General features: G+C 40.1%; 1 protein-coding gene across 1 annotated transcript in view; it reads right to left on the bottom strand.

Annotated features, from left to right (window-relative positions):
- The window catches only part of epha8 (eph receptor A8), a gene marked incomplete at both ends in the record, with an annotated part of 97,587 nt that overhangs the window by 51,441 nt on the left and 20,052 nt on the right, over nt 1-26,094 (bottom strand). The window contains one exon of the mRNA XM_083892158.1: nt 22,790-22,854. Within this exon, the coding sequence (XP_083748284.1) occupies nt 22,790-22,854 (65 nt within the window). The remainder of the gene's footprint in view (nt 1-22,789; nt 22,855-26,094) is intronic.

The raw sequence follows: 26,094 nt of genomic DNA, 5'->3' as shown, positions 1-26,094 counted from the left end.
TCTACATTTTCAGCATGTTGGAATTCACTTAATGTAATTCCGACGGGACACATTCCCCCCTTTAATGAGACGCCCCTCATGTATATGATTAGATTTACATTGTTTCCTGAATGCCGCTGGCAGCCAATATAGCACCATGAGTAAGAAACATTAGGTGAAATGTGTTGGTATTTCTAAATACGATATAATGTGTGCGCACCATGTACCAGGAGAAATCACAAGACCATTTCACTCTTCCGCCGTGTGTCTGGTGAAAGCATAAGCTGCACTTCTGAAAACCTTAATCTACATATGCCGAGAAAATGCCCAGGAGATGACACTTAAAATTCCCTGTATTCTGTTTTCTGTATCAGTGTGTATGTAAACCGGAATACTTTTGCATGATTGGATATACTCTCAGCCCCACCTCCTAATGTACCAGTCAGTCTATTTTTAACTACAAGATATAAAAGTAAGCAAGGTATTTGCACATGCCATGCATGCATGTATTAGCATTGTACACTGGAAACATACACTGTCTAATTAGTTGTAACCATCATGCAGATTTTAAATAGTCAAATCCGCAAGAGAAAAAATTCCATAAAGAGACATTCTTCTCTTCTCATGAGGTTAGGTTGTTTATCTGTGAATACAAGCCCCGCCTTAATGAAACAATTTTTTTTTTTGATACCCATTTTGTTAAAGCCTGGCAATGTCATTTTCTTGTCAGTAAAACAGGGATCAACTCTCTGCTCTCATATTTATTCCGTGCACTTTCGATTGTCTTGACATCAAGCCATTCATTAAATAAAGCACCTGCGTCTCAAAACACAACACAAACATGTTATGTCCCGTCTTCTCCTTTGTGAGCACTGTTAGATCTTGGCCAAACTAAATGCTGCATGCTCATTGGCTCACTGACACTTATGATATTAAGTCTTTAAGTGAAGTTATTAGGTGAAACAAAGGGAGTTCAACACCCACTCGATACCGCAAAAGTATTAAAGTTAGATACCCAGCCGTATTCATGAGGTGATGTAGCAATCATCAAGAACGGCAAAACTAGTGTCAAGTGGTTTGAGTGGTCAACAAGGATAGAAAAGTGCTTTTCAAATACAAGCCATTTACCGACTACATTATATAAGCTGGCAGAGATGATATCAGTTGGTAAATTAGCGTCCATGTTTGCTGAATCTCTACAATATAGGTGTCGAGAAAGATGACTTATAATGGACCAAAGGTAAAAATAGCGCAGTTTCCTTTTACACACATTGCAATTCAGCAATAACACTTTCCCAACCTCTATTCATGGTTTTCATTTGTGAGTGCAAATCCACTTGCAAAGTTACATGGCAGATTTCGATGTGAGGTTCCTCTTTAGTGTGCTCCTGTATTTGAAGAAGCCAACCACTGCATAGTCACAGAGGAAATTGATGTTCTTTCGACTGGTTTATTCATGGTAACATGTAGACACAATTACAGGGTGTCAAAAAGTTTAGGGCAACATCTTAACCTAAAGTGCAGGGGAATAGATTTTGAAAGTACCTGTGTTCCCTCTCTACTCCTGTTGAAATAAGAAATTGACTTACAGAGGTCATTGAAAAGACAAACAATAAAGAAGATATCATGGGTTAACAAAAAGAGCACATGATTTATTTAATAGAAGGGGAAGCAGAGCAATATTCGTGTTAGAATTTTGGTATGTGCCCAATTATGTAAGACTCCAGAGCCAAACCTGGCAATTTCCTATTGTCGAAGGAGGAATCTGGATTTGATCGTTTAAATCCAATGATCATATTAAGCAGGTTAATGACATGGGAGAGGGCAATCTAAATTACATAAAGTTAATAACTGTGTGTACTGTACACTTGTGTAAGTGCATGATGAGTCATCAAACAAAAAGTGTTTTACTGAAGAAGATTCTAATATGGCAATAATTAAAGCATTATTACCTCTGCCAAGGAGGTTAATTTTTTAGTGCTGCCCCCTTTAACGTGGGAGGACAATGCAGAGCACTTTCTAGTTATTATCGTTATGCACAAACTCTATTTAGCAGATACCAAGCGAATTAACACAGGGACGCAATTAGAACGTGGAGAATTTATTTTAGATTCAAGCACGTCCTTAATGGTGACCTAATCCTGCATGAGGACACGAACATACAAATCAGACCAATAAAGCCATCACAGCTCTTTTATTAATCACAGCCTCCTACACTTTCAGTAAAATCATACAGCTTTTACTCCTTAGCTAATATTCTATTATGCAGTTTGACCTCATAAAAGTTATAGTCGGCATAACTTTTATAGTGTTATGGCATTATTGATGAATAACTCCATGCTAACAATCAATCCATCCATTTTCCTACCACTTTATCCTCCACATGAGGGTCGCAAGGGGAGCTAAAGTCAATCCAAGCTGACATAGGGCAATCACATAGGTCCAACAAATATAGAGACAAAGAACTCTCACACTCACACCTATGGCCTGATTTCATGGACTTTTTTTGGACAAAAGTGACCTTTATGTACCAGCAACTACATCAAGTGCCTGCCCAAGCAAACTACATCGGTCAGCTAACACACTGATCTGATGAACTACAACAAATACAGGCCAATCTCTAACCTACCATTTCTTGCCAAAGTCATTGAACCCGAATTGTCACCAACTAGCTCCAAAATCATTTGACCAACAATAAGCCCTGGGGAGAGTTTCAATCATGGGTTCAAGGCAAATCACATAACTATGCTTACAATAGTCACAAATGAAATGACCGACTCATTGCTGCTCACTCTGGTTACCTCGGTCGACTCCTCCTTCTATAATGCTCCCCCACCCCACCCCTTGATGGTGTCCCTCAAGGTTAGATTCTAGGTCATCATCTACATCCATCCCCTTGGTCAGATCATATGGAACCATGGCCTCAATTTCCAATTCTGGACATCAATAAACAGATCTACATCCATCCTCTGTCTGTTTATAACCAACATCAACACTTGGATGATCAGTACAGAGCCGTTATCGTTGCCTCCCCATGCTACACTTCAATCTCTCCCTCCCTGGTTTCATAATGTCCTCCGTCACGAAACTAAAGAACCGTGGCATCATTCTGGATTCCACCCTCAGTTACAACACCCACGTTATATGTACTGCCGAAAAAAACAGCTTTCTCTGATCTGAAGAATTCTGCTAGATTCTGACCCTCTCTCTCCCACTCTGTTACTGAAACCTAAACACATGCTTTCACTACATCCCACCTGGACATTTGCAATTCCCTTGTCTTCAGTGCATCCTCACACGACTTAAACAGATTTCAAAATATTCTCATTTCAGCCGCAAGAATCTCTCGCTCAAACATTCCCATAAACACTTCATCATAATAAACACAATCTGGCACCTCCATAGCACTGAGTCCTTCTCCAGCCCTACATACCATCATTGCCTTACTGTGACAACCACCACCCCCATCCCCCCACGCCAACCCCATCCCAATCATGTGTAAATTACTAACACCTAACATTCAACAACATCGTTTCTATGAAGCTGTTGCAGGAAGAGAAAATGACAATTATGGATAACAATAATGAAAAAATAATCATCTCAACAGATGTAAACAGAAATAGTGACTCATTCAGGGAATATGGCTTCCTGCTGCTATACCAGGAGAAAAGGAGCGCTCTTTCAGATGAGCTATATTGAGGAATACTGCTGGGTATTGAGAATCATTTGTATTCATCTTATGCTCCTTTGAATCATGGTCACAATAAAATTCAACCTTCAACAATATACAGAACTGATTATTTTGCAAGTATTACACGAACGAGTCAATTTGTATGCCTGTGTGCTTAACCCCAGTGTTACCCATGATCCTGCTGAGCTGAGGATCCTTACACAAGTGGCAGAGTAATTGAAAGAGAAAGTGTCGACCCCAGGAAGCTTTGTGCCACTCCCTGCTGAACTCTGCCCTGGATAAGACAACCGGGCTTTCCATGGAAAGCTTCTTCAAGTCCTCTCCTGAGCCCCAACTCGCACACACTCACACAACCCACTCGAGGCACCACTACCAAAAAAATCATTGGGATAATTAAGATGTAGGAAGTCTCACCCCTTCCTTCCCGTCATCATCTTCTCGTCTTTATCAGTTAAATTGAAACCGTCCTTGAACTTGTGAAGACCTCATCTAATTAGTGGGGTGTATAACCTCTCTAGCGCTCTCATTATTCCTGTCTTGTCATGACTGCACCCTCAACCCCCCCCCCCCCACTATATATATAGAGCACTGTGCAAAAGTCTTAGGCCACCATTATTCTCTATCACTTTATTGAAACACATCGAGAAAAACAGGAAACTTAAAATAGAGCTATTTTTTCAGCTAATAAAAACAGCTTCTACAGGTTAAAGCATCAAGTATTCAGTGTAACCGACCTTAACACAGTGATTCTCAATCCTGCATGTTTTAGAAGTTTCCGTGCTCCAACACACCTGAGTCAAATGAATGGGTCGTTATCAGGCTTCTGACCATTTGAATCAGTTGTGTTAGATCAGGGCAGCGGGTCCTGAGGACCAGGATTTGGAATCACTGCCTTAACAGCACAATCCTGGCTCTCTTAAACTTGGAGTGGAACCCTAATTTAGGGTGTTTTACAACTATTTCATGTCAACAAATATCTTCTGTGAATAAGGTCCATTATGCCAGGTTTATTCAAGACATGCTTGAGCATTACATCTCCGCGACAGTCCAATCTAAATGCGAACAATCACTGAATGTGACAGACATGTGCACATACCATAATATCCTTGTAATCTTTTCCATAGGAGTACAAAATAAAAAGTCACACGAGCAGATTGTCAGATGTTTGGCAGCCGTACAGCACATATAAGGGGGGATGAGATTCTACCAGATTGGTTGCTGTTGAGTTGTGAGAATAATGAAAGTATTTCTTTTTTTTTTGACTGTCCTCAGCAGACAGACGGGGAGAAGAAGGAAAGTCAGAAAGATTCAGCGTGGTACGTTTATCTTCTGAGAGCACAATAAGAGTTTTCAATCCTGACGACAACAGAAATGCAGTGCTTCCTAGAGTCACATCTAACAATGCAGTGCATGTGTGTGTGTGTGTGTGTGTGTGTGTCAGGCAGAAAGTGACAATGAGACAGTTAATTGGCAGTAAATTGAACATCTGTTTCCTTCCTGTCAACTCATCAGATCCCTCATCAGAGGAAATCAAACGTGGCAGATAAGAGCAAACACAATATCGTGTGCACACAGTGCAAATACAAATATACACAAAACACAATATGCTGTATTTCTGGTACACGTCAGTCCGTATATGAACAGTCTATTTTGTTTTCTGAAAAAGTTTTTACAGAAATTATCTTCAAGCCCTCATAGCCTGCAAATCTGATCGGCTGCTACCTGTGCTCTCAGCGGAAAGCTGGTGAAGCATACACTGCGAAAACAGAGACAATGACCATTGACGTTCACCATTGAGTCATGGTATCAAGCCTCTTTCACACCAAATTTAAGGACAACGTGCAAAATTACACACAGAAAGGCCCTCGGTTGAACCACGATCCGAACCGGCGAACAATGCTCGCCACTTCACCACCGTACAATTGTGATGTCACTGGCATGGCTTTACCTGCAAGTGCAGGAACAAACTAAACACTGCTACACAGAGAAAGTTATATGAGGCTGAAACAACATTGAGTCGACTCATCTGACAATGGCATAAAAGTAACTTGTTCCTATTTAACACACTGCAATTTTTAAGTGTACTGATGTACTGACGCTGTTGATGATGATGTTTCATTTGGGTTCTTTCTCGTCATCACATAATTTTAAAACAGATGACATGAGTTACATATATTATGTAACTTGTCATGTCATCCGTTTTTGAAAAAACCTTGGGGAACAAAAAGTAGGAACAATTTGCGATAAATGAGGAGAGGACAAGCTCAAGTGAACCGAATGTGAAACTGCGACGTCTGCACCTCTGATCTCACTGACTGTTCTGAATGAGTGAACTGATACGATCCACTTTCATCATTACAGGAGACAAAAAGAGAGGCTGCAAAATCATAGTTTCTTCTCTCGTTTACTGCTAATTGTGTTTCTGATCTTGACCTTCGGGGGTCACACACCCAATAGCTCACTCGATGACTCTGATCCCCATTCCGCGATTTCTTCACATGCCTTTCTCTCTTTAATCTCCCTTGTTTTGTTCAACCCACGCTTAGCATTCCCCACTTAGACAATGAAGTTGTGGTCTGAGCTGCCTTAAGATCAGAGCAGCTGTTGTTGAGCGGAATAAAATTGCGGTCGCTTCTTAAGCTGGTGTCTAAATCTTCGGGTCCATTTTCATAAAGAGTCTGACGCCCTGTAGCATGAAATCAATATCAGTCTATTCATAATGCATGATATGAAAGAGACTGGATGCCAGAAAGATGAAAGAGAGAATGAAAGATTGATTACGAATACAGAGAGAAAACTGGTTGAAAAGAGGTAATTATGTGGCACTGGTATGAGGGACAATAGAAAAGGAGTCGCCTGTTTAAAGCTCTATTCATCATTGTTGTTTCAGAGGAAACTGAAGGCAGCTGCAGTTATAAACACCCAGATTCTGATGGAAATTATTTCCTGCTCAACTTAGCATTTCTAATAAGATTTGCTTGTTTGCTTACGGTTTTGGTTTCTGAACCACAAAAACACAGAATTATATGAAGTATACCAGTTTTTTAAGCGACAGAAAAGATTACCCACAAGTTACTCTGAATGAATGAATGAATGAATGGTTCTATGCTGATATTTATGGTCTATTTATCTCCTTCTGCTGGAGACTTCTTACTGTCATTAATAATGAACAATGGACAAAAATAAATCACTGCTGTGAACACGAAGAATAAATCATATCTATTACTCTTTAAACTGTCTGCGCTCTCTCCAAACTTTCTCTTATTTTCACTGGATTTGTCAAAATGAAATAACTTGATGAAACATAAATAACTTGATCATTTATTTTCTTAAAAGTCTATAATTGTCTAAATTTGCATTTCTGAGCTGGACAAGTGTGCCTTGGACATTAAAGTAAAGTGAAACTATTAAACAATATAATAATACTAAGAAGAATAAGAAGAATGTAAAATGAATGATGAAGGTGGTCTATGGAACATTTTTGTTTTACTTATCAATCAGATGTAGGTAAAATTATACTTTGCAATAATTTTGTTATGTTCAGTTCAACACAGTTGAATCATTTCTTAATAGTGTTGGTTAAGCAAATTAGAGATTGAACGCTTCTCTAAAAACTTTTTTCCTACATAATATAACGCTTTTATAAGACAGTGCTAATTGAAAGGATATAAAGAACAATGGGGCACAAATGACCCACAGTGTTTACCGCCGAGGATGTGTCCTCTGATTAAAGTCAACAATAAAAACACTTCCAGCCTTGTCATTATGGGAAAAGAAATCTGATCCACACAATTCACTGCCTTTGAGCTGTTAAACTTCAGTCTGACTTTATTCCCTGAAAACCTATTTTAGTCAACCCAACAACAAGCAATGTGGTGCTTCATAAACACAGCGGTGATTCTTTCATATGAGAGTTTGGTTGATTGGTTGTTTGTTGTTGATTAGGGCTCTGGTGGAAGAGTTTGTTTGCGTACGTTTCCATGTAGTCCATATGAAGCAGATGTTCACCGCTTACCCGTAGAATACATAAAAAAATCAAGGATTTTTCTTCAAACCTTGCTAATTTTATGTAGATTTACTGAAAACCTTGAAGGGATGTTCTAAAACGGCAGAACATTTTTCTTAAATGGTATGTTATAGAATGTATTAACAATGTAGAATATATGAAAGGTGTTTTATTTCCTGATGTATTTGTTTGTAAGTTCAATTATTTATCATTTATAAGTTAAACGGGCATCAGGCAACTTTCATGTCCCTGTAGTTCAAGGTGTTATTAATATTTGTTTATTACTTTCTATTGAAACTGTGAAGAAGTAGATGCCTGTGGGGATGACGGTGCTTAAGCTGTCGTGCCATATAGATGAATCCAGCAAAGTTCCTGAGGAAAGCAAGGCACCGTCACTGCAGTAGCAGTAGACCTGCCACGACTGTCATGGCTGTGCTATCGGTTTTTAAAAGGGGTCATATTATACCCTATTTCTCAAAGTTAACCTAGTTCCCTGGTGTCCTAATGAACATGTCTGTGACAAGCTTTGGTCAAAATACCATAAGGATGAAGCACCAAAGCAGTTCAATCACCCTGCCAGTTCTGAACAGCCCTGTTCAGAACACTTGGTTTAGTAGTATCTCTTTAGTTCCACCTTAAAAAGCCACAGAGGCTACTGGGAGCTAACAGCAGTTAACATTTGGAAAAGTGATCATTTGCAGGCTCTAGCAGGCATATTGCCGTCATATATAACATGTATCCACTGGACAGATAAATCCTCTGAGGCTGGAAGTTTGTGTGTGACTCTGTGCTGCACTGTGAAGCCAAGAATAGAGGTTTTTGCGGACTTCCGGTTATCGGATACTGTTGCCCTCGCCAGCACTCTCGCCTGTTTTGCGGACAAAGCTGAGCTCCGCGAGACAACAATTCCAGGAATTTAGAGAATTGTGACATCCCAGTGAGCGCGGAAGTCAACATTGCATGTTTTATCTCCTGTACTTAGACTGAGGAGGACCACAAAAACATGAGTGAGACATCTTTTTTCACACTTTGCAGACTGATAGGATATAAGGATTTAAATGATTAAAAAGTTGATTTTGCTTAATATGTCCCCTTTAACACCATCATGACAAATTTAACCCTTTAACATCAGGCATATTGAAGACGACACGTTTGTGCTGAAAAGTTCCAAGGCAAAGTAAATATGTGGTTATTACGGTAATTCGCTTTCACTTCAATTTTAAGGCTTAGGTATTAAGGTTAAGGGTTAAGCCAAAAAAGTGATGTATTTCAACTCGCTAAGATGTTGAAATATCCATCTAAAAGCCTCAGAACTTGGGTCCCATTTATATGGACAATAGAAAGTTACATTTTTAAATCAACATGGTAGAGGTAGAAGAGAGAGTACAGGGACTTCAGCCATCTTCATCTGATGAAGACAGTATGAAAGTTAGGTTTCAGTTAAGGCTAGTAAGTGGACCTTGAGTTGGATATCCTTTGACTAACGTGTGATCCTCAAGAACACAAAAACTGAAATTTCTTTTCAGCCTCACATTTCATTGTAAGAATCTAATATGAAACACATTACCTGGCAGACATCAGCACATAATGATCAGATTATACTGTAAAAACCATGAACCACATCATCCATTTAAGTGTGGTTAAGCAGCGGACAGATCACAATTTAGTAGAAGGGGTGTGAAAAGAAAAAGATCATTCAAAGCCAGTGAGTGTATATATAAATATATATATATATATATATAATTAGTATTATATATATTAATACTGGGCTCTATGGAAAGTAACAGGTCTGCATATTAAATCGGTAAAAATATCATGCTCTGGCCAACACCTTTCCACCTCGCATGCTAGCCACACAAGCTGAACAAACTTAATAACTGTGCTACTATGTGTGTGCATGTCTGTGAGCGTGTGTGTGTGCGGGGGGGCTCTTTGACAGCGATAACCTTTCTGGAATAGAAGTGTTAATTGCACTGGTCTGGGATCAGTGGGAGAGATGGTGTAATTGCCATCTATTCTAAGATGCAATTTTTACTGGACAGTGTGTGTGTGTGTTTGTGTGCGACATCAAAAAGATGAAGACATACATAAAAGAGATTTTTTTTTGTCTTCTGGCATTTGAGTAAATTAGAATTTTACACTATGTGGTAGATGATTTAAAAATATATACAATGTGGCAGTGTTTCTATAGTATGTGTCCACAGTGTTTGTCCTTTGCTCCAGGCCAACAGAGCTGATGGTGAAACATTTAGTGAAATGTTACTGATTTGAATTATCCACCTGCATTAGTACAGGTGTCATATCTATGTAGATGTATACAACGAACAGTTTCATCTCTTCAGCATGAGCAGAAAGTAGCACCAGCTAAGCATTTGAAAGGAAACTGGTGTGTCATGTTGACATTAACTGGTACAGTATGTAACCAGTTAATTTCAGACTAAACTCACTACTTTGTTTTCACTGCACAGTGGCAGTTTATGCTCCAGCTTAAAGTGTGATTCCAGTTCTGAGGAAAAACGTTTCTTCTCCCCGTGCACTGTTTATTATTAAAGCCTTGCTCTCCAGAGTGCAAGAGAGAAATATCGGCAAAGGGTTTTCTTTCTGCTCATTCAGGGGCAGAAGCTGAGGAAAAACACTAAAACAGGCAAAACAGAGTTGAATAATTTATCTTCAGACAAAAATAACTCATTTGAAAAGCTAAGTTCATCACAGTTACCATGGTATTCTACTTTCAGGACAGGTAATTTCATCTTCGCTTGTGGGTGTATATAAGTAATGGTCCCTGTTAAGACGATATGCAGCCAGTGATACAAAAAAAGAAGAATGCACATAAGTGATACAGATCCTTGTCTTTGCAGGTTAATTGTCCATTAATCTGTTGGTAATGCCTTGGGGCTTTAACAGGATTGAAGGCGAGAGCTATGTGTTGTTCTATTCATCCAACTCTCACTATTCTTCCCCTTATTTAAGGTAATGACTTAGTTGTAAGTAAAGTGCAGGTGTAGAAATAAGTTAATGATAGTTTTCTCTCTATATAAATGTCTGTGGATCTACATGAATGACATTTTGATGAACACAGGTTCAGCCACACAGCTTGAGTGTGCTCTCCACTGTCACTGTTGGCATTTAATCGGCACAAAAAATACAGTATGTTGATGCTTTTCACTGTATGTTCCAAGATCGGGAAGGGCATGTGTTTGTTTCAAGGTTTCAAAATGTAACTCAATAATGAGGGTGCGATTTTAGTTGTTGTTTCATTCCCATGCTTTTAGTTGAAAATATGAAATTATTGCTGAGCTCTGTGAAATGACTTGGTGTTAAATAAGGTAATTCAGAGGCACTGGTTCATTTGAAAAATATGTAATGCCAATAATATTGCCGTACAACCCCCCCCCCCCAGAAGCCGACCATCTGCTTTAAACCAGCTGAGCCAGGACATATATCTACCACTTGTGTTGTTACACTGGCATAAGCACACATTTGAGCTTCGCAACAGTTCAAAATGATATTGTTGACAGACTTTTTAAAAGCCTGAAGGAGGAGGACATCAAGTTAATAGACTGTTACATAAAGCTACTTGTTTAGGTGCTTAGGTTGGTGTTTACGAAACCTTGGGCATCAGGCTTTTAGCTAAGATTTTTTTAGAGGGTGTCCCCCCTTGCCCTCCACAAATACATAATGATCTTTATGACGAGGATCGAGTACAGTCGCGATGAAATACAGGGGATCCAAGCAGATCTTAGAAAATGTGTTGACGGATTCTGAAGAGCGCACTTTTTGTTGTTTTCACGCCGTGGTCTCATTCTTTCATCAGAAGACGCTTTAGCGCTGTAATTAAGGGAATAACAGATGCATCAGATGAGCTGATCGCTTTAGTTAACTGCTCAAAGGGCGAGAGAGAGAGAAGAGAGTTCTGTTGAAGGGAGTTCATAATCAGCGATGCGCTGCAGCCAAGTTTCGCTTTTACGCAAAGAGACTCCAGCATTTAATAGGTGCCGCTCCACCGTGTACTCACATCTTGTTTAGGGATGCACAGATTGCCATTATTGGGGCCGATTCCGATTTCCGATTTTTCAAGAAGTTTGACCTGCCGATACCGATTTTAGCCGATTCCGATTTCAATTTTTTTACAACCACTTTACAGCATACAGAAATATATATATTTTTGCCTATTTTCTTTATTAGAACATTTTAACATATAAATACAATCAGTTCACATCCAATATCCAACTAAAAATACAAAACCGAATCACTACCTGTATGTGTAGTTTATTTAAGTTTAAACATATTTCACAACATAGTACTACACACAAATAAGTAAATTAACTAATGACCAAGAGCGCACATCTCTCTCTCTCTCTCTCTCTCTCTGTGTGTGTCTCTCTCTCTCTCTCTCTCTCTCTGTGTGTGTCTCTCTCTCTGCGCACACAGGTTTAAATGACAAACAAACAAATGCTGATCAAAAGTTTTGTGCAAGTGATTTAAGGTCCCGACTCTTGTCTTAAATATGACAGGCTTCGTTCAGTGATTGAAACAAATATATAAACATTAATGAAACATTTACATGCAGCGCGCACTCACTCGCAAAGCAGCGGCGTGGCTGCGCGGATGTTAAATACACCGGTATGGCCGTATATTAAAAAATGAATATCATAACGAAATAAAAACGGTATTCGGTGTGAACCGATATACCAGCCCTACACTCTACTACATGTGTGTGTAGCCGCTTGCACGTGTGTTGTTGATGCTGCGCGATGCGGGTGCATTTGATCGGCTTATTAAAATCGGAATATTTCTGTCTGATCGGCCGATCGCCGATTGCGGCCAATCACGTGAAAATCGGCCGGTTCCGGTCACTGGCCGATAAATCGGTGCATCCCTAATCTTGTGGTATACACGTGGGTATAGACAGGCGTGTGCTGGCCGTAGTTTTTGCGACCAGTACGCGCCTGTCTATACCCGCGCGTCATCACAACATCGTTTCGGTGGTTACCGTAGGAAAATAGGGCGTCTTTAGGGCGTCCTGCCTAAAAGTAGGGCGCCCGGACGCCCTGCTGGCTAAAAGCCTGTTGGGCATGCCTCGTAGAAGAATACCTCCATGGAAAAAGGCTGTATTGAACCTTATTTTGGGGCAAAGTCCCTGATCATTTTTAAGGCGGTTCAATCAGATTCAAATGATGATTGATTGAGGATTCTATGTTTGTTGATTGTAATGTGCCAGGCATTATTGAAGTCAAGATATGGCTCTTTCATAGCAGCCTTGTCTTGTGCATTCACACACCAGGATAGTCCGGGGACTCATTCCATTGGGCGGAGCAGAGTTTGCTTGTTTGGTCCGCAACACGGTTCAGTTCGAATGAGCTTTCACACCTGCCCAAAAGAAGCGGACTATCTGAAGTAAAACAAACACTGGTCCATTTTAAAGCAGACCAAACAGCTCTGGTTTAAAAGTGCCCTTACTTGTCCCAAATGGCTGCTCAGAGGATTAACAAGATGGCTCCAGAGTGGTAGTGATTTCCTGAAAGGATATTTTGATTATTTACTGTCTTTGTCTGATCCCTTTGTTTATATTGGAACATTGCAGGCTCAAGGAAATGTACCACAAATGTTCCATCTGCTGTTTCATGAGTGACAGTGTAGTTAACTTGTTCTGTCACAACAGGAACACTGTTCATTCTTTTTAGTCAAATGCTGGGGAGACCAGTCCACGTACAAAATCCACAGGTTTACTCAAAAGATGCTATAAGGGAGATGGTTCCTCACTTAATTCCAAACAGATTACCACTGCTGGGCCTGACAGTAAAATGGAGCTGTCTGTAAAAACTCAGATGAGGCCGAGTTGGTCTGTCTGTCTGTCTGTCTGTCTCAACTCTCTCAGATGCTGAGGACTATACAGGAAACCTGGATTATGCAGACCTCAGCATCCTTTGGGGACACTTTGGCATCAGATCTTTCAGATTCAACACACATACACAAACACACACGTTATGGCTCTTACAGGTGCAACATTGAGACCCTGTGGTGATGGAGCACCTGCAGGACAACTCCACCTGGTGTGTTTATAAAGTGAGAGGCTTCTGAAGAGCAGCTGCAGAGGTGCGTTGGCTCCACCATCAACAGCAGTATCTGTGCTGCGTCGGCCATGCCGTCGTCTCAAGGGAGCTTGTACGGCCAATTACACTGTGGCGGGCCGTCATTGAGAAAGCAACAGAGGTTCAAAAGTTCAAAGAGGAGCTGAAGATGTGTTTTTAATAAAGTGTGTCATCAGAGCTGGGGGATGGTGTTGCTGATGGCAGCAGAAAAGAACCCACAGCATTGAGGACAAAATTGTTGGCATCCTTGCTCAAAAAATGGCTTTAAAAGCTGTGTTTAAGTAAGAATAGATTATGTCCTATACATATAATATTGTTTTTAATGTTTAAAACTTCATATTGTTACTTTTCTGTGAACTCATACAACAACTGGATGAGTTTATTTCTCTTGGAAACTCACTTGCAAAACAATTCATTTTAATAATAACAGGATGATAACGATGTGTGGTAGATCCACTCAGCTGTCATATATGAAGAAAAACAAAAAAATAATAAATATTTGATGAAGTAAAGGCAATAGAGTGTGTCAGTTAGGATGACTTGATTGATGACAACATGATTTGAATTTTATGATTTGAAAAGCATGGCTTCTCGTTTAATTGTCCAAGGACATCCTCATCATCCTAACTCAAATGAAACATTTGCTTATGTGCATATTTACATTATAAAACGTTTCAATCGTAAACGCAAACACATTCAAGAATATATCTTACATACTTTTAAACACAGGGTGTTTTTATATTGAGTCTTCCTCAGTAGCTTCCAGTTTTGCTCACCCTGAGTGATAATACTTTATTTTACTTTATTATTTAATTCTTTGACTACTACTACTTTGCCTTTGAGAGACAATGTTCTACAGTATATTTACTTTTTTATTTTTTTAGAATATGCAGTGATGCGTATTTTATATTGAGTCAAATTATTATGACACATTCTCCCTTTTCCATATGGTATTGGTTTCTCCCTGAGGTTTTACACTCTGCTGCACGTGAATGCTGGAGGAGGTGACCTCTGTCTTCTTTTCTCTAATTTACTGAAGAAAATGTTCTAGCCCCAGGTGAAGTTAGTTGAAGAGCTCTTTATTATATTTTTACGTGATCACAGAGTCACACACAACTTTCCACCTCCAAAGTAAATGGTCCACAATTTCCCCTCGCACCACAGTCCAGCTTATCAAAGTGGTCAGCAGCTCATTAGTTACACACATTAAATCCAGGAAGGGTTTAATTTGAAACAAACATTAGTCGACTACAGTAACACAGTTAATTTTGGCTGTCATCCCACTGGCTTGGATTAATATAGGTGCAAGAAAACAGTTACCTGCTATTTTTGTACCACCACTATTACAGGTTATAGGCTGTAGAAGACTGAAATGACAGAATGCCACTGCTCTGTCCTCATTCGGAGGTTAACAGCAACAAGTGGCTCCATCTCCAGATTTATTATGATTGGATATTTATGAAACCCCAGGTAGTGGCAGACAGAGGTGGTTCAGACAGATTAGAAGTGTCCATCCTGTCGAGTTATACGAGTATGGACTTGCTGTACGTAGTTGCTATAAAAGCACTCGTAAAAAAACACAAAAGAAACTCAGTTCTAACACAAAGTTCAATAGGCTGCCAAGACATTCCCTGATACATGAACTATGCTGTGTAACATTCCGCTAATCTGTCATGTATTATGTACAGTTTCCAAAAGCTTTCACATTGTTTTTTCCTAAATATATACAGTATGGACAGTTATTGCAACACATAAGTATAATTGTTATATATATATAATTGTTTTATTAAATATCACAGCTGCAGGCTACAGAAGGCCAGAGGTTCTGTTGATCCACAAGACTGGAGTATTACCACAGACTACTGTATAATAAAAATAGAAATCAGCTCTTCCACAATATAACACCTGTGTTGTATCACCTATATTGTGGCCAGTTCACCCATCAGACAAAAATTATCTCTAACAACATGCAGTGGAAGGCACTGTCAGACGGTGCCAACAGCAATATGCAGAAAAAAGAATGTAAGCGTATGCATGTGTATGTGTATGTGAGTGTGTGCGACAGTATGAGAAGTAACAAGGAGTTTGCAGACATAGTTAGTAACGGCTACAGACGATGAGGTTTTGACACCTCAGCTCAACACTTGCTCATCCACATCATGACTTCCACAGGACATGTTAATCATCACACACACACACACACTCACACACACACTACTGTCAGCTGTATCGATTGTAGGGTGGCCGGTGGATGAACCTGTCATGGCCAACACAGATCGGACTGGAGGATAATGAAGTCTTCCTGCCCCATCTGACAAGCTCCGAGAGGGATGGAGAGAGAGTGTGTGTGCGTGTGTGTGTGTATGTGTGGTTGAGGGAGACAAAGTAAGAGAGAGAAAAACAGAGAAAGATGCTCCTGGGACAGCCCACGGTGCTAACCATTGCCTGAATAAATTGGACGGAAAGAAGCCCCTTGAGTCGAAGACGTGATCCGTCATGATGTCATCTAAACGAACCTCACACAGAGGGAGAGGTCAGGCTGCTAATAAAGACCTCACCCACCAACCCACCCACACACTACACACACACACACGTAAAATTGATTGAACAGTGAATGCCTGAAACATTTTAATCTGGCAGTTACAAAATTAGGCTTTCCTCCTCTCTCGTCACCTCTCTTCATCATTTCACCAGTTTCCCTCCTCACAACTCAATACTTTCCGTCTCTTTTGCTCAGTTCAGTCTTGTTTGCAACAATTTAAGGGCCATCTACTACTGTGTGTGTGTGTGTGTGTGTGGCTGAGGGAAACAGATTAAGAGTGAAAAACAGAGAAAGATGCTTTTGTAGCTACAGGGTTTTTGATAGAAAATCATGACTTGCTTTACAGTACAAAGGAAGTGTGTTCCGAGTCTCATAACTAAAACAATGAACACAGCAGCGTTCACCTCTATCTATGACCCGCGATAGAAATCTCAAATGGAATTGAGAAAAACAACAATCTAAAAGGACAAAAACAAGTCAGTGATGAAGGAGGAGAGTGATTAAATAAAAGATGGAACAAGAGTAAACCTCAGACTGGCGTTCAAGTAACACAACTACTGTAGTGTCTACACGGATGATTCAGCAGGAGCAGGAGTTGTGCCGTAATAAGAATTCCCACCGTGAAAAACACCACTACTGCACACAATGAAAATGTGTCTTCCAGTGACATGGGTGTTTTTCAAACAAAGTTTTTTATGAAGACAGAATACCAATAGTGCCCGTGTCCTTACTGATTTCTTTCAACTGCTGTGACTTGAAAGTTGTCTGTTGCCTTTATAAATAGTTTAATTGGTAAATGTGTGCAACTGTAAATGTATAGGTGAAGACAGGGAAGCAGTAGTAATTTTATCTTTTATCAATACTTTTCTTTTGAACTACAAAGCACTCTAAAAAGGCCTGCATTGTTGTTAGAAGTCCAACAACAATGATATGTTTACTGAGCTGCTATTAGTGAAACAAATATGTGGAGTGAAGAAGCACTACTGTGTGTCTCCTCCAGAAGAACCAAAGTGCCATGTTGACTTCCATAATTCGTAGCATAGTTTTTTCACCATGTTAGAATTTGTTCTAGTTTCCTGCCTAGTCAGATATTTCCTACGACGTGCTCCTGGACGTTGACCAATAGGAAAAGAGAGTGCTCTGACACGGCATAAAATATACAGACATTAACATGGTGAAGATGAAGAGGGTGGAACAGTGACACCTAAGGCCCTCTGCCTCTTTGACGTCTCCTCAAGGGACTAGCACGACAAAAAAAAAATGTAAATGCTGGTGAGGAACAGCGAAGGCATTTAAGAAACCCAGTTACTAATGACTGACAACTCCTTTCCCCACCTCCCCGATGACCTATGAACTTGCGCAGTGTTGTGGACAATGATTGGTCAGGGTTGCCAATCCTAGTGTTGCCAGTCCCCCGAACAAGAAACGGCAAGAATCCGTGCCACTGTGATTGATTATCTGACACGGTGACCATCGTGAAAGAGAAAAATATTGTGTAGTCTGATGGGAGTGTGTGCGAGTCCGTGCAATGCACCATGTGGATGGGAATGGCAAGTGGGGTGATGGCGACTGACAACACCACTACATCACAGTATAGTATAGTAAGTATAGTATAGTAAAGTATAGTAGTAGGGATGCACCGATTGCCATTTTTGGGGCCGATTCCGATTTCCGATTTTTCAAGAAGATTGACCTGCCGATACCGATTTCAGCCGATTCCGATTTCAATTTTTTAAACCACTTTACAGCATACTGAAATATATATATTTTTGCATATTTTCTTTAATATAACATTTTAACATAGAAATACAATCAGTTCACATCCAATATCCAACTAAAAATACAAAAACTAATCACTACCTGTATGGGTAGTTTATTTAAGTTTTAACATATTTCACAACATAGTACTACACACAAATAAGTAAATGAACTAATGACCAAGAGCGCAGAGCTCACTCTCTCTCGCTCGCTCTCTCTCTCTCTCTCTCTCTCTCTCTCTCTCTCCTGCCCCTCTCTCTCTCTGCGCACACAGGTTTAAATGACAAACAAACAAATGCTGAGTGCTGATCAAAAGTTTTGTGCAAGTGATTTAAGGTCCTGACTCTTGTCCCAAATACGACAGGCTTCATTCAGTGATTGAAACAAATATATAAACATTAATGAAACCTTTACATGCAGAGCGCCCACTCGCAAAGCAGAGAGCTGCGCCGCTGCGCGGATTGTGTAATCAAATACACCAGTATGGCCGTATATTAAAAATTCATATCATAACGGAAAAAAACAGTATTAGGTGTGAACCGGTATACTGCCCAGCCCTACACTCTACTACATGTGCGTGTAGTCGCGTGCACATGTGTTGCTGATGCTGCGCGATGCGGGTGCATTTTGATTGGCTTATTAAAATCTGAATATTCTGCCTGATCGGCCGGTCACCGATTGCACCGATGCACCTAAATTTTGTGCTGGCGCAACTAAATGACAAAATTAGGGTACACCAGTGCTAAGTCTGGAGTGTTGTCTGCGTATGTGTAATGTAGATTGCTGGCAATGGCATCAAGATACGTATCACATCAGCCCTAGTGACTCACAGACTCACATCCCTGGTGGAAATGTGTTCAGGAATCGAGTCCCTCCATCGGAAAATTAGTAAACATTCAAAAAAACTACACTTTTTGGATCCATCTTCCCCTCCAGTGTCAAGTTAACACTTATGCTACTTGTATTCCCCGTGGGCAACCTCTCTATCACCTTTGCCTCACTTACTTGCTCATGTGGGTAGCAGAGCCTGTCTCCGTCAAGTGGGTGGAACACTAAATTTAGCGTGATATTACTGAATCCGAACGTGAATCAAAAACAGCCTGACGACACACACACCAGTCTGTGTCAGCATCAAATGATAAAGGCTGTTTGTGACTTACAGTAACTGTGCGGTGGCACAAACCTTGTCCCTCCACAGCAGCAGCAATTGCTCGACATAAGTCCATCAAAGAGCTGCTCCTGCCCGGAGTAGAGGGCAGCTGAAAAATTGATGCTGCTAGCATGGCACTTTCTGAACACAGTAAATTGTCAGGATGGCAAAAAAAAGATATAACCTTATATGGATACGTGCTGTGTGTGTGAATTGGTTTGTGTAAAGTGAGAGTGTGTCACAGTTAGGAATTGTCAAAATATGCATTCATCAAAAGAACCCACAAGGTCAGCGCTGTTTTTCTCCTACACACACTCAACAGACTCGACACATTATACTGAATTTCATATCGCTCACGTTATAAACAAAGCCTGTTTTTACATCTATCTTAATGTGATACTCACAAGGCATTAAAATTGATAGGTCACTGTCCATTGTTCACTTGCTGCCTCGAGTGGATCAGTCAAAAATGTATCTGTATGCAGCAACAATACATTTTTTAACGTCAAAATAAAAAATGGAGACACAGGACAATTTGTTCTGTAACACAGAACATTCAGTATAAACTTTGAAAGGACCAAATATACCAACCAACCAACCAGCAATCATCTCAACAAACTAAAACTTCATCACACTGTTCTCCCAAGTGCCCCCCAAAAATCTACTAGCAGGTTTCTGCAGACATAAATCTTAAAACACTTCAGTATATTAGAGCAATATAAAACAATAATGTATGATAATATAATAACTAAATTATTATTATTCAAATCTGTTCCCAGATAACAAAGGACTGAGCAGCACCAGGGGCAGGGTGTTTTAAGGAGATGAATGAACAGAACGATACGTTGTGCAAATCGCATTGGGAAAAAAATGTGATTCTATTGGCACACTTTGATCAATGTATGGGAAACTCTGGAACTGTTGAGTAGACTGAAATGTTGATTTTTTTCTTTGAAAATCCACAAAAGGTTTAATGTTTATTTGGAACGTCAGTTAAAAAATTGTATGCTAAAAAAAATTATACTTGGAGCCTCAAAAGTGACATCGCGATACTTCTAAATATCGATTTTTCCCACCATCCCTAATTCAGACACTGAAGATTTGTTGTCTGCAACCAAAGCGGTCGCTCTTTTAGAGCCCTGTACAAACCATTACTTGTAGTTTCATTTGAATGAAAGGTTTTATTTGAAGATTAAGTTCACGTATTCTGGAGAAAATGTCTATAGCAGTGCAAACATGGGTGTTTGGTAGTCAGACTTCAGACTTTGGTAGTTTCCTGGTTTAAGTATGGCTTAAAATATGGAGAGGCAGGGACTTATAAGTCCTGTGGCGGCTGTTGCTGCTGCTGCTCTGATAGCTTTGCTGAATAATTGTTGTGAATGCCTCAATGTCAAGCTCAGAACATACTCAGTCTACAGTGGCACTTAGTTCTCTAAGTAAATCAAACCTTGGAGGAGTGCAGCCTCTTCACTGCTGTGACTTAAACCCAGCAAGCCAGCCAAGCTTATTCTTATTCTGTGTATCTATCTGTCTCACTCTTATATACACACATACACAAATTAATGTCAACACGCTCTGTAACTGTCAGTGGCCCCGATAAATAATTGTGATTCTGTGTTACCAGTAATGCAGTAGCATAATAATTAAGTACAGTATACTGTTTTTGAATGTTTACAACATTCAGCTTTGAAAGATGTTGGGAAACAAAATATTACCTGAAATTGTGGTTGTTGTTCGCCATATTCATGATTTACTAACCTTTTAGTTTTGTAAAAGCTCAGTGAGAGTTCAGTGATATACTATTTCCCTAATCGCAATAATGAGTTCAGAAGTTTAACTTGAACGCAGCACTAAACACAGGAAGTAATCTTTGAAGTAATTCAATATATAGATATTACAAGTCATTTTTTCTTGACGCTATGGCCAACACATGTGCAAGCCTTAAAGCTCCCATAGAGTGGTCCTATCGCACATATATGTGAGTTATGGGGGTCTACTTACATACATTAACTTCTTTTTATGGTCAAAAACAAACCTCCTAGTTTCTGCAAACCAGCCAATCTAAATCTCTCCTCACTGAAGCTCTCGTCAGCTGCGCTGTTTCAACCCAAAATCTCAGAAGACAGACTGTGTTGTGATTGGCCAGCCAACAAAAGCTTTCTCAACTGTCCTGTGGCCAGGTACCTGGAAGTGACGTAATTAGCACATCAGCTCTCAGAAGAGCAGCTCCCCTTCTGGAACGGTGGATGCACTGCTACTCATTATTAAAACATTGTTTTAACAATGTTTAAAAATGGTTTGGTCACAAACCCAGAGTCTGACCCAGAGTCAGAAGACACTGTTGCAAGAGAAACACCTCCACAACAAACTTTCTTCTTCTTCTGCGGTTTAATGTACACAACCGGATGTGCCCGGACTAGTGCCCGGAGCAGGAGGATCTGCTCTTCAGGAGACCGGATCCTTACATCACGATTCCTGGCTTTTTCAGACCGCTTGCAGAGTCCGAGTATACAATAAAACGTGCAAAACTTAAGGGCTTCATAAACAAGGTAATGGTGCAGATACACACCAAAAAAGAGCGTAAATTGGAACTTCTGGCCGGAGCTTTGAGACAATTTAGACAATACATACAGCTTACTCCGTTCTTTTAGCATTGGATATACAAGCGTGCCACAATAAAGCTGAGCCAGTGAAGGTATGAATGAATATATTTCTGCCATATTGAACCAATTACACAAAGCACCACAGGCTGCGTGTATGTTATCGAGATGTTGTAACGCGGCTCTGTCAGGATGGAGCAGATTCACCTCTCACGCTGACTTTACACCGGAGGAGTCATTTTGCTCAAAACTCTAATCCAATTCTTTCACCCCTTTTCTTGGGGACTTGAAAGACAATCCATCTGTTCCTCCTGGCTGCCGTTCAATCACCTCACCTTCTGTTGTGTGGGCTGGAGGTGAGTTAAATGTTTCTACCACTGCAATGACAGCTGGGGGAGTCAGGGATGGCGGTGGCATCTCACCGCTATAAAGATCGCGGCTGGAGTCCTAATTCATCACCCCAGGCATCATCGGGTGGCATTACAATATGATAATGTAGCGACGCGGTGCCCGCGCCGTCACCTCTCTCTCCCTCTTTCATCTCTCTCTTTCTTCCCTCCATCCCCTCCTCTCATCTTCCACCCCCTGGAAAGCCTGTAAGCTCCCCTCTGTGATATGCACCTTGCTGCCAGCATGTGGGGTCGAAGCTAATGCTGGAATTGGGTGAGGATTGCATGTAGTTGCATGTTTCTGGCTGTTTCTGACATATATATGATTAGCCTGTATTGTTGACAGCGTTGCCACTAGGTCTTGTTTAATAAGCGCATGCAGGCTTCCCCCTAAACTGGAGTATCACGTTCTGACATTGCTTCAGATGGAATAATAATAACTGGAAAAGCTGGTGTTGCTATTGTGGAGGAAATGTGTTGGGATTTCACAATGAAAGGTAATAACTGATGATGTATAGATATTGATTTGAAAATCTTAATGCCATTGGCCTATTCCTAATATATCGTACTTTCTAACCTTACCCCATGTGACGGATACGTCAGCCATCCCCAGTCTCCTGAGATTGTTGTGGTGTCCAGAAGATTCACTGTGGAGAGACGACAAAACAGCAGAAGTTAGTTGTGAACTTTCAATTATATATGTTTTTTTTTTTTTACCATCCAACTTCCACATATCCGTTCCTTCCTAACCATTCTCTGTGGGCTCTGGAACTTGACAGAGTCACACACATACACATACACACACACACACACATACTGTCTGACAGGTGTGACTTATGAGGTGGGACTTCGCAACCCAGCAACACTGAGGCAGATGCCACAGCGCATGGTTTCACCTTGACCTTGTTCACCTTCTGAGCTGAGACCTCAGCAGTCCACACTCGGCGTAAAACAGGAAACAAAACATTACCATTAAATTTGCAAGTACAAACTTGGCGGCAACAAGCTGGACGTCATGGTAAAATATCAAATGTGCTGCTGACTTTCTTTTTTCCTCAACTGCAAACCTCCACCAAGGCCGCTGAATTTCCCACATCAACAACAGAATCTAATTATATCTCCCTTTGGCCATAACCTACATCCCAAGAGAATGTCCTCAAATTGTATCTTTTCCTTTTGAGTTAAGCTGCTCACAGACAGACACACATACAAACGTCAGACTGCAACACCAGCACCGCTCTGTGGACGCACCATTTTTGATCGTTTTTTTCCAGAAAATGTTGGAAGTGAAATATATTCCACACATTTAGCCAGTTTAACACATTTCAAGTCAGATAAAAAAGGAACAGTAATGCCAGATATAGCAATACAACCAGGCAGACAAGAGCAATATAAACTATAAACAATACAGACTGGCATTATATTGCCAGTTGGTTAATGCAATCCTGTTATTACTTATCCCAAAGAGGCGATATGTGCAGTTAAGATGTTTGGCAGCAATATACACACTGACCATGCTAAATGACCACTGATAATATTCGGTCTATGATTGTCTTCATTTTTTATGTCTTATCTTAGATTATTTAGATTCATAAAGTCCTGTAATATGTGCAAATGTTGGCTTAAAGATACATTTATTTTACATTTGTAACAGCTTCAGAATTGTGTTGAAGGCTCACTGATTTGTTATAGAGAAAATGAAGCCTTTTCATTCCCATTCTGCAGCTACATTTCTGTCCTTGCACTATGTAAGTTTAGTGAGTGGGTGGGGACACTGAGAGAAAACTTCGTTTTTTTTTTATTGAGTAGTTGCATGCCAACATTTCCACAAACAAACCTGAGACCTGGACACCTACTCAGACTGAAAACCTGTCTGGGACAGAAGGAGAAACTAACTGTAGCCAATAAAGACTCACCTTATACAATCTATAGCTGCTTATGAATAAATCTTCCACTTTATCTCCCCATTAGGTAGCCTTTTTCAGGTAGAAACTGAAGGTTGTAAACCACTCACTGTCCTTAAAGAAATCAGAATTTTTAGCTCACACACCATTCAAAAAGTTTTACGTAGCTCCGGTAAATCCAAAGAAATTATTTCAAAAGACGAGGTACCATATTATTATCAAGGCATCAACTACACCTCAATAAACCTAAACTATCCCCTTGAAGATAGTGCGAGACTCGAACTGGGAGAATCTGGCACATCTTCATCTTGCTACGGTGACAGCATGTCTAGAAAAGGTTCCACAGTGTTGTTTTAAGTTGTACCAACTTTAATTCATACACATGCGTGTTCTCTACACAGAGCTATTTTGCATCTGTATGCACCCACAAGTGTGCTTCCACAAACTTTGTATGCATCCGAAATTCAGATCACATCCTATGGCAATGAGTGATATTACATGAAAGGATGGATAGATGAGTAAAAATGTATCTTATCTCAAAGAACTTAGAGAATCATTAATTCTGCCCCCCTGGCATTGTCCATATCCTGCATAATAACAGGTGTTTGTGAGTGTATATACAGCATCTTTCCCATTCAACCCTTAATGCGATCTCTGCCCCAGGGCTGCTTGTCAGGCAGCCAAGTGATGTTCCTCACATTAGAATGAGTTTAACAAAATGTTTCACACTTCTCAGTTTCCCATCTCTCATCCTTCTTCTTTCTGTCTGACATTTGCTCTCTTCCCATCTCTACTGCATGTTAAAGCTCCAACGTGCAACGTTTTTAGCCTTAAAGCGGGAAATGAACTGTGTGGCCTGGCCTCCTCTCTCTCTCTCTCATTTGGCCAACTTCACGTCCACATAAGTTTTTGCATTTTATTGATGCTGACGAGATTTCATGTCAACACTTAGAGATCATCAAACCTCACTCTGTGGCAACAAACAAAACAGAAAGTTAAAGTTGTAAATGTTGATTTTGAAGAGTTTCATGGATGTTACGCAGTCCACGGGCAAGAAAGGGAAATTTGTGACATATGTTTCTATGTTGATAAATATTATTCTGATTTAAACCAAATCACAAGAACAAGAACCACCCACGGAGGTTGAAAGGCAAAGTATTTTCACTTTTAAATTCTATTGCATATATTGGGCAGATAAACAATAACTTTATTTTTCTCTGACTGCCTCAGTGATGCCTCAGATCATTCTATGAGGCAGCAATTCATATCATACTATTGCCTTCGGACTGAACTGACAGTTTAACAAGCATCTGCTTGATCATACACTTTGCTCAATGACACTGGTCTCTGAGTCTTAGGACTCTGACAGTAAATGAAGAAGAAACTTTTGCAGTATCCTACAACACATTTATCCAATGAGGAGCCAGTAGTCCACACAAAATGTGGTCCTCTCCCCTCATAAGTTAATGCTGTTTATACATATACTGTAGAATAAATGGTAATGTACAGAGAAGAAGACATTGTAAACAGCAGCTTTCAAAGAGTTGGTAGCTAAAATAAGATGACATTAAATGCTTAGATTAGCTCAACACTGCCAAATAGCCCTAACTTCAAATTTAGGCCAAATAGAAATGACAGAGTGACAGAGAGAAACAAAATTATAGAATGAATACACAATAACTATACTTTTAGTAAAGGGATTAAACAAACCACAACATAGACTGCAAATTCAAGCAAGTTTAAGTTTGGTGACTTTAACAAACTCTCAGCCAAGCTCTGCCCTAGGAGATCTAATTAGCTCCAGTAATTGAAAAATACCTACGTGGGCTGACGGAGCTTTAACACAAATGATGTTCTACAAAAAAAACAGCGATTTTGCAGATCACTTAATTGAAACTATTCCAGGGAGTGGTGATAGATGTCAGCCCTTCTGATAATAATGAACTTCCAGTGCTGAGAATCTTGTTAACTTGACATACTCCA

This window comes from Microchirus variegatus (genome assembly GCF_963457635.1).
Source record: "Microchirus variegatus genome assembly, chromosome: 7".
NCBI lineage: Eukaryota > Metazoa > Chordata > Actinopteri > Pleuronectiformes > Soleidae > Microchirus > Microchirus variegatus.
This window is presented reverse-complemented; position numbering and strand designations above follow the sequence as displayed.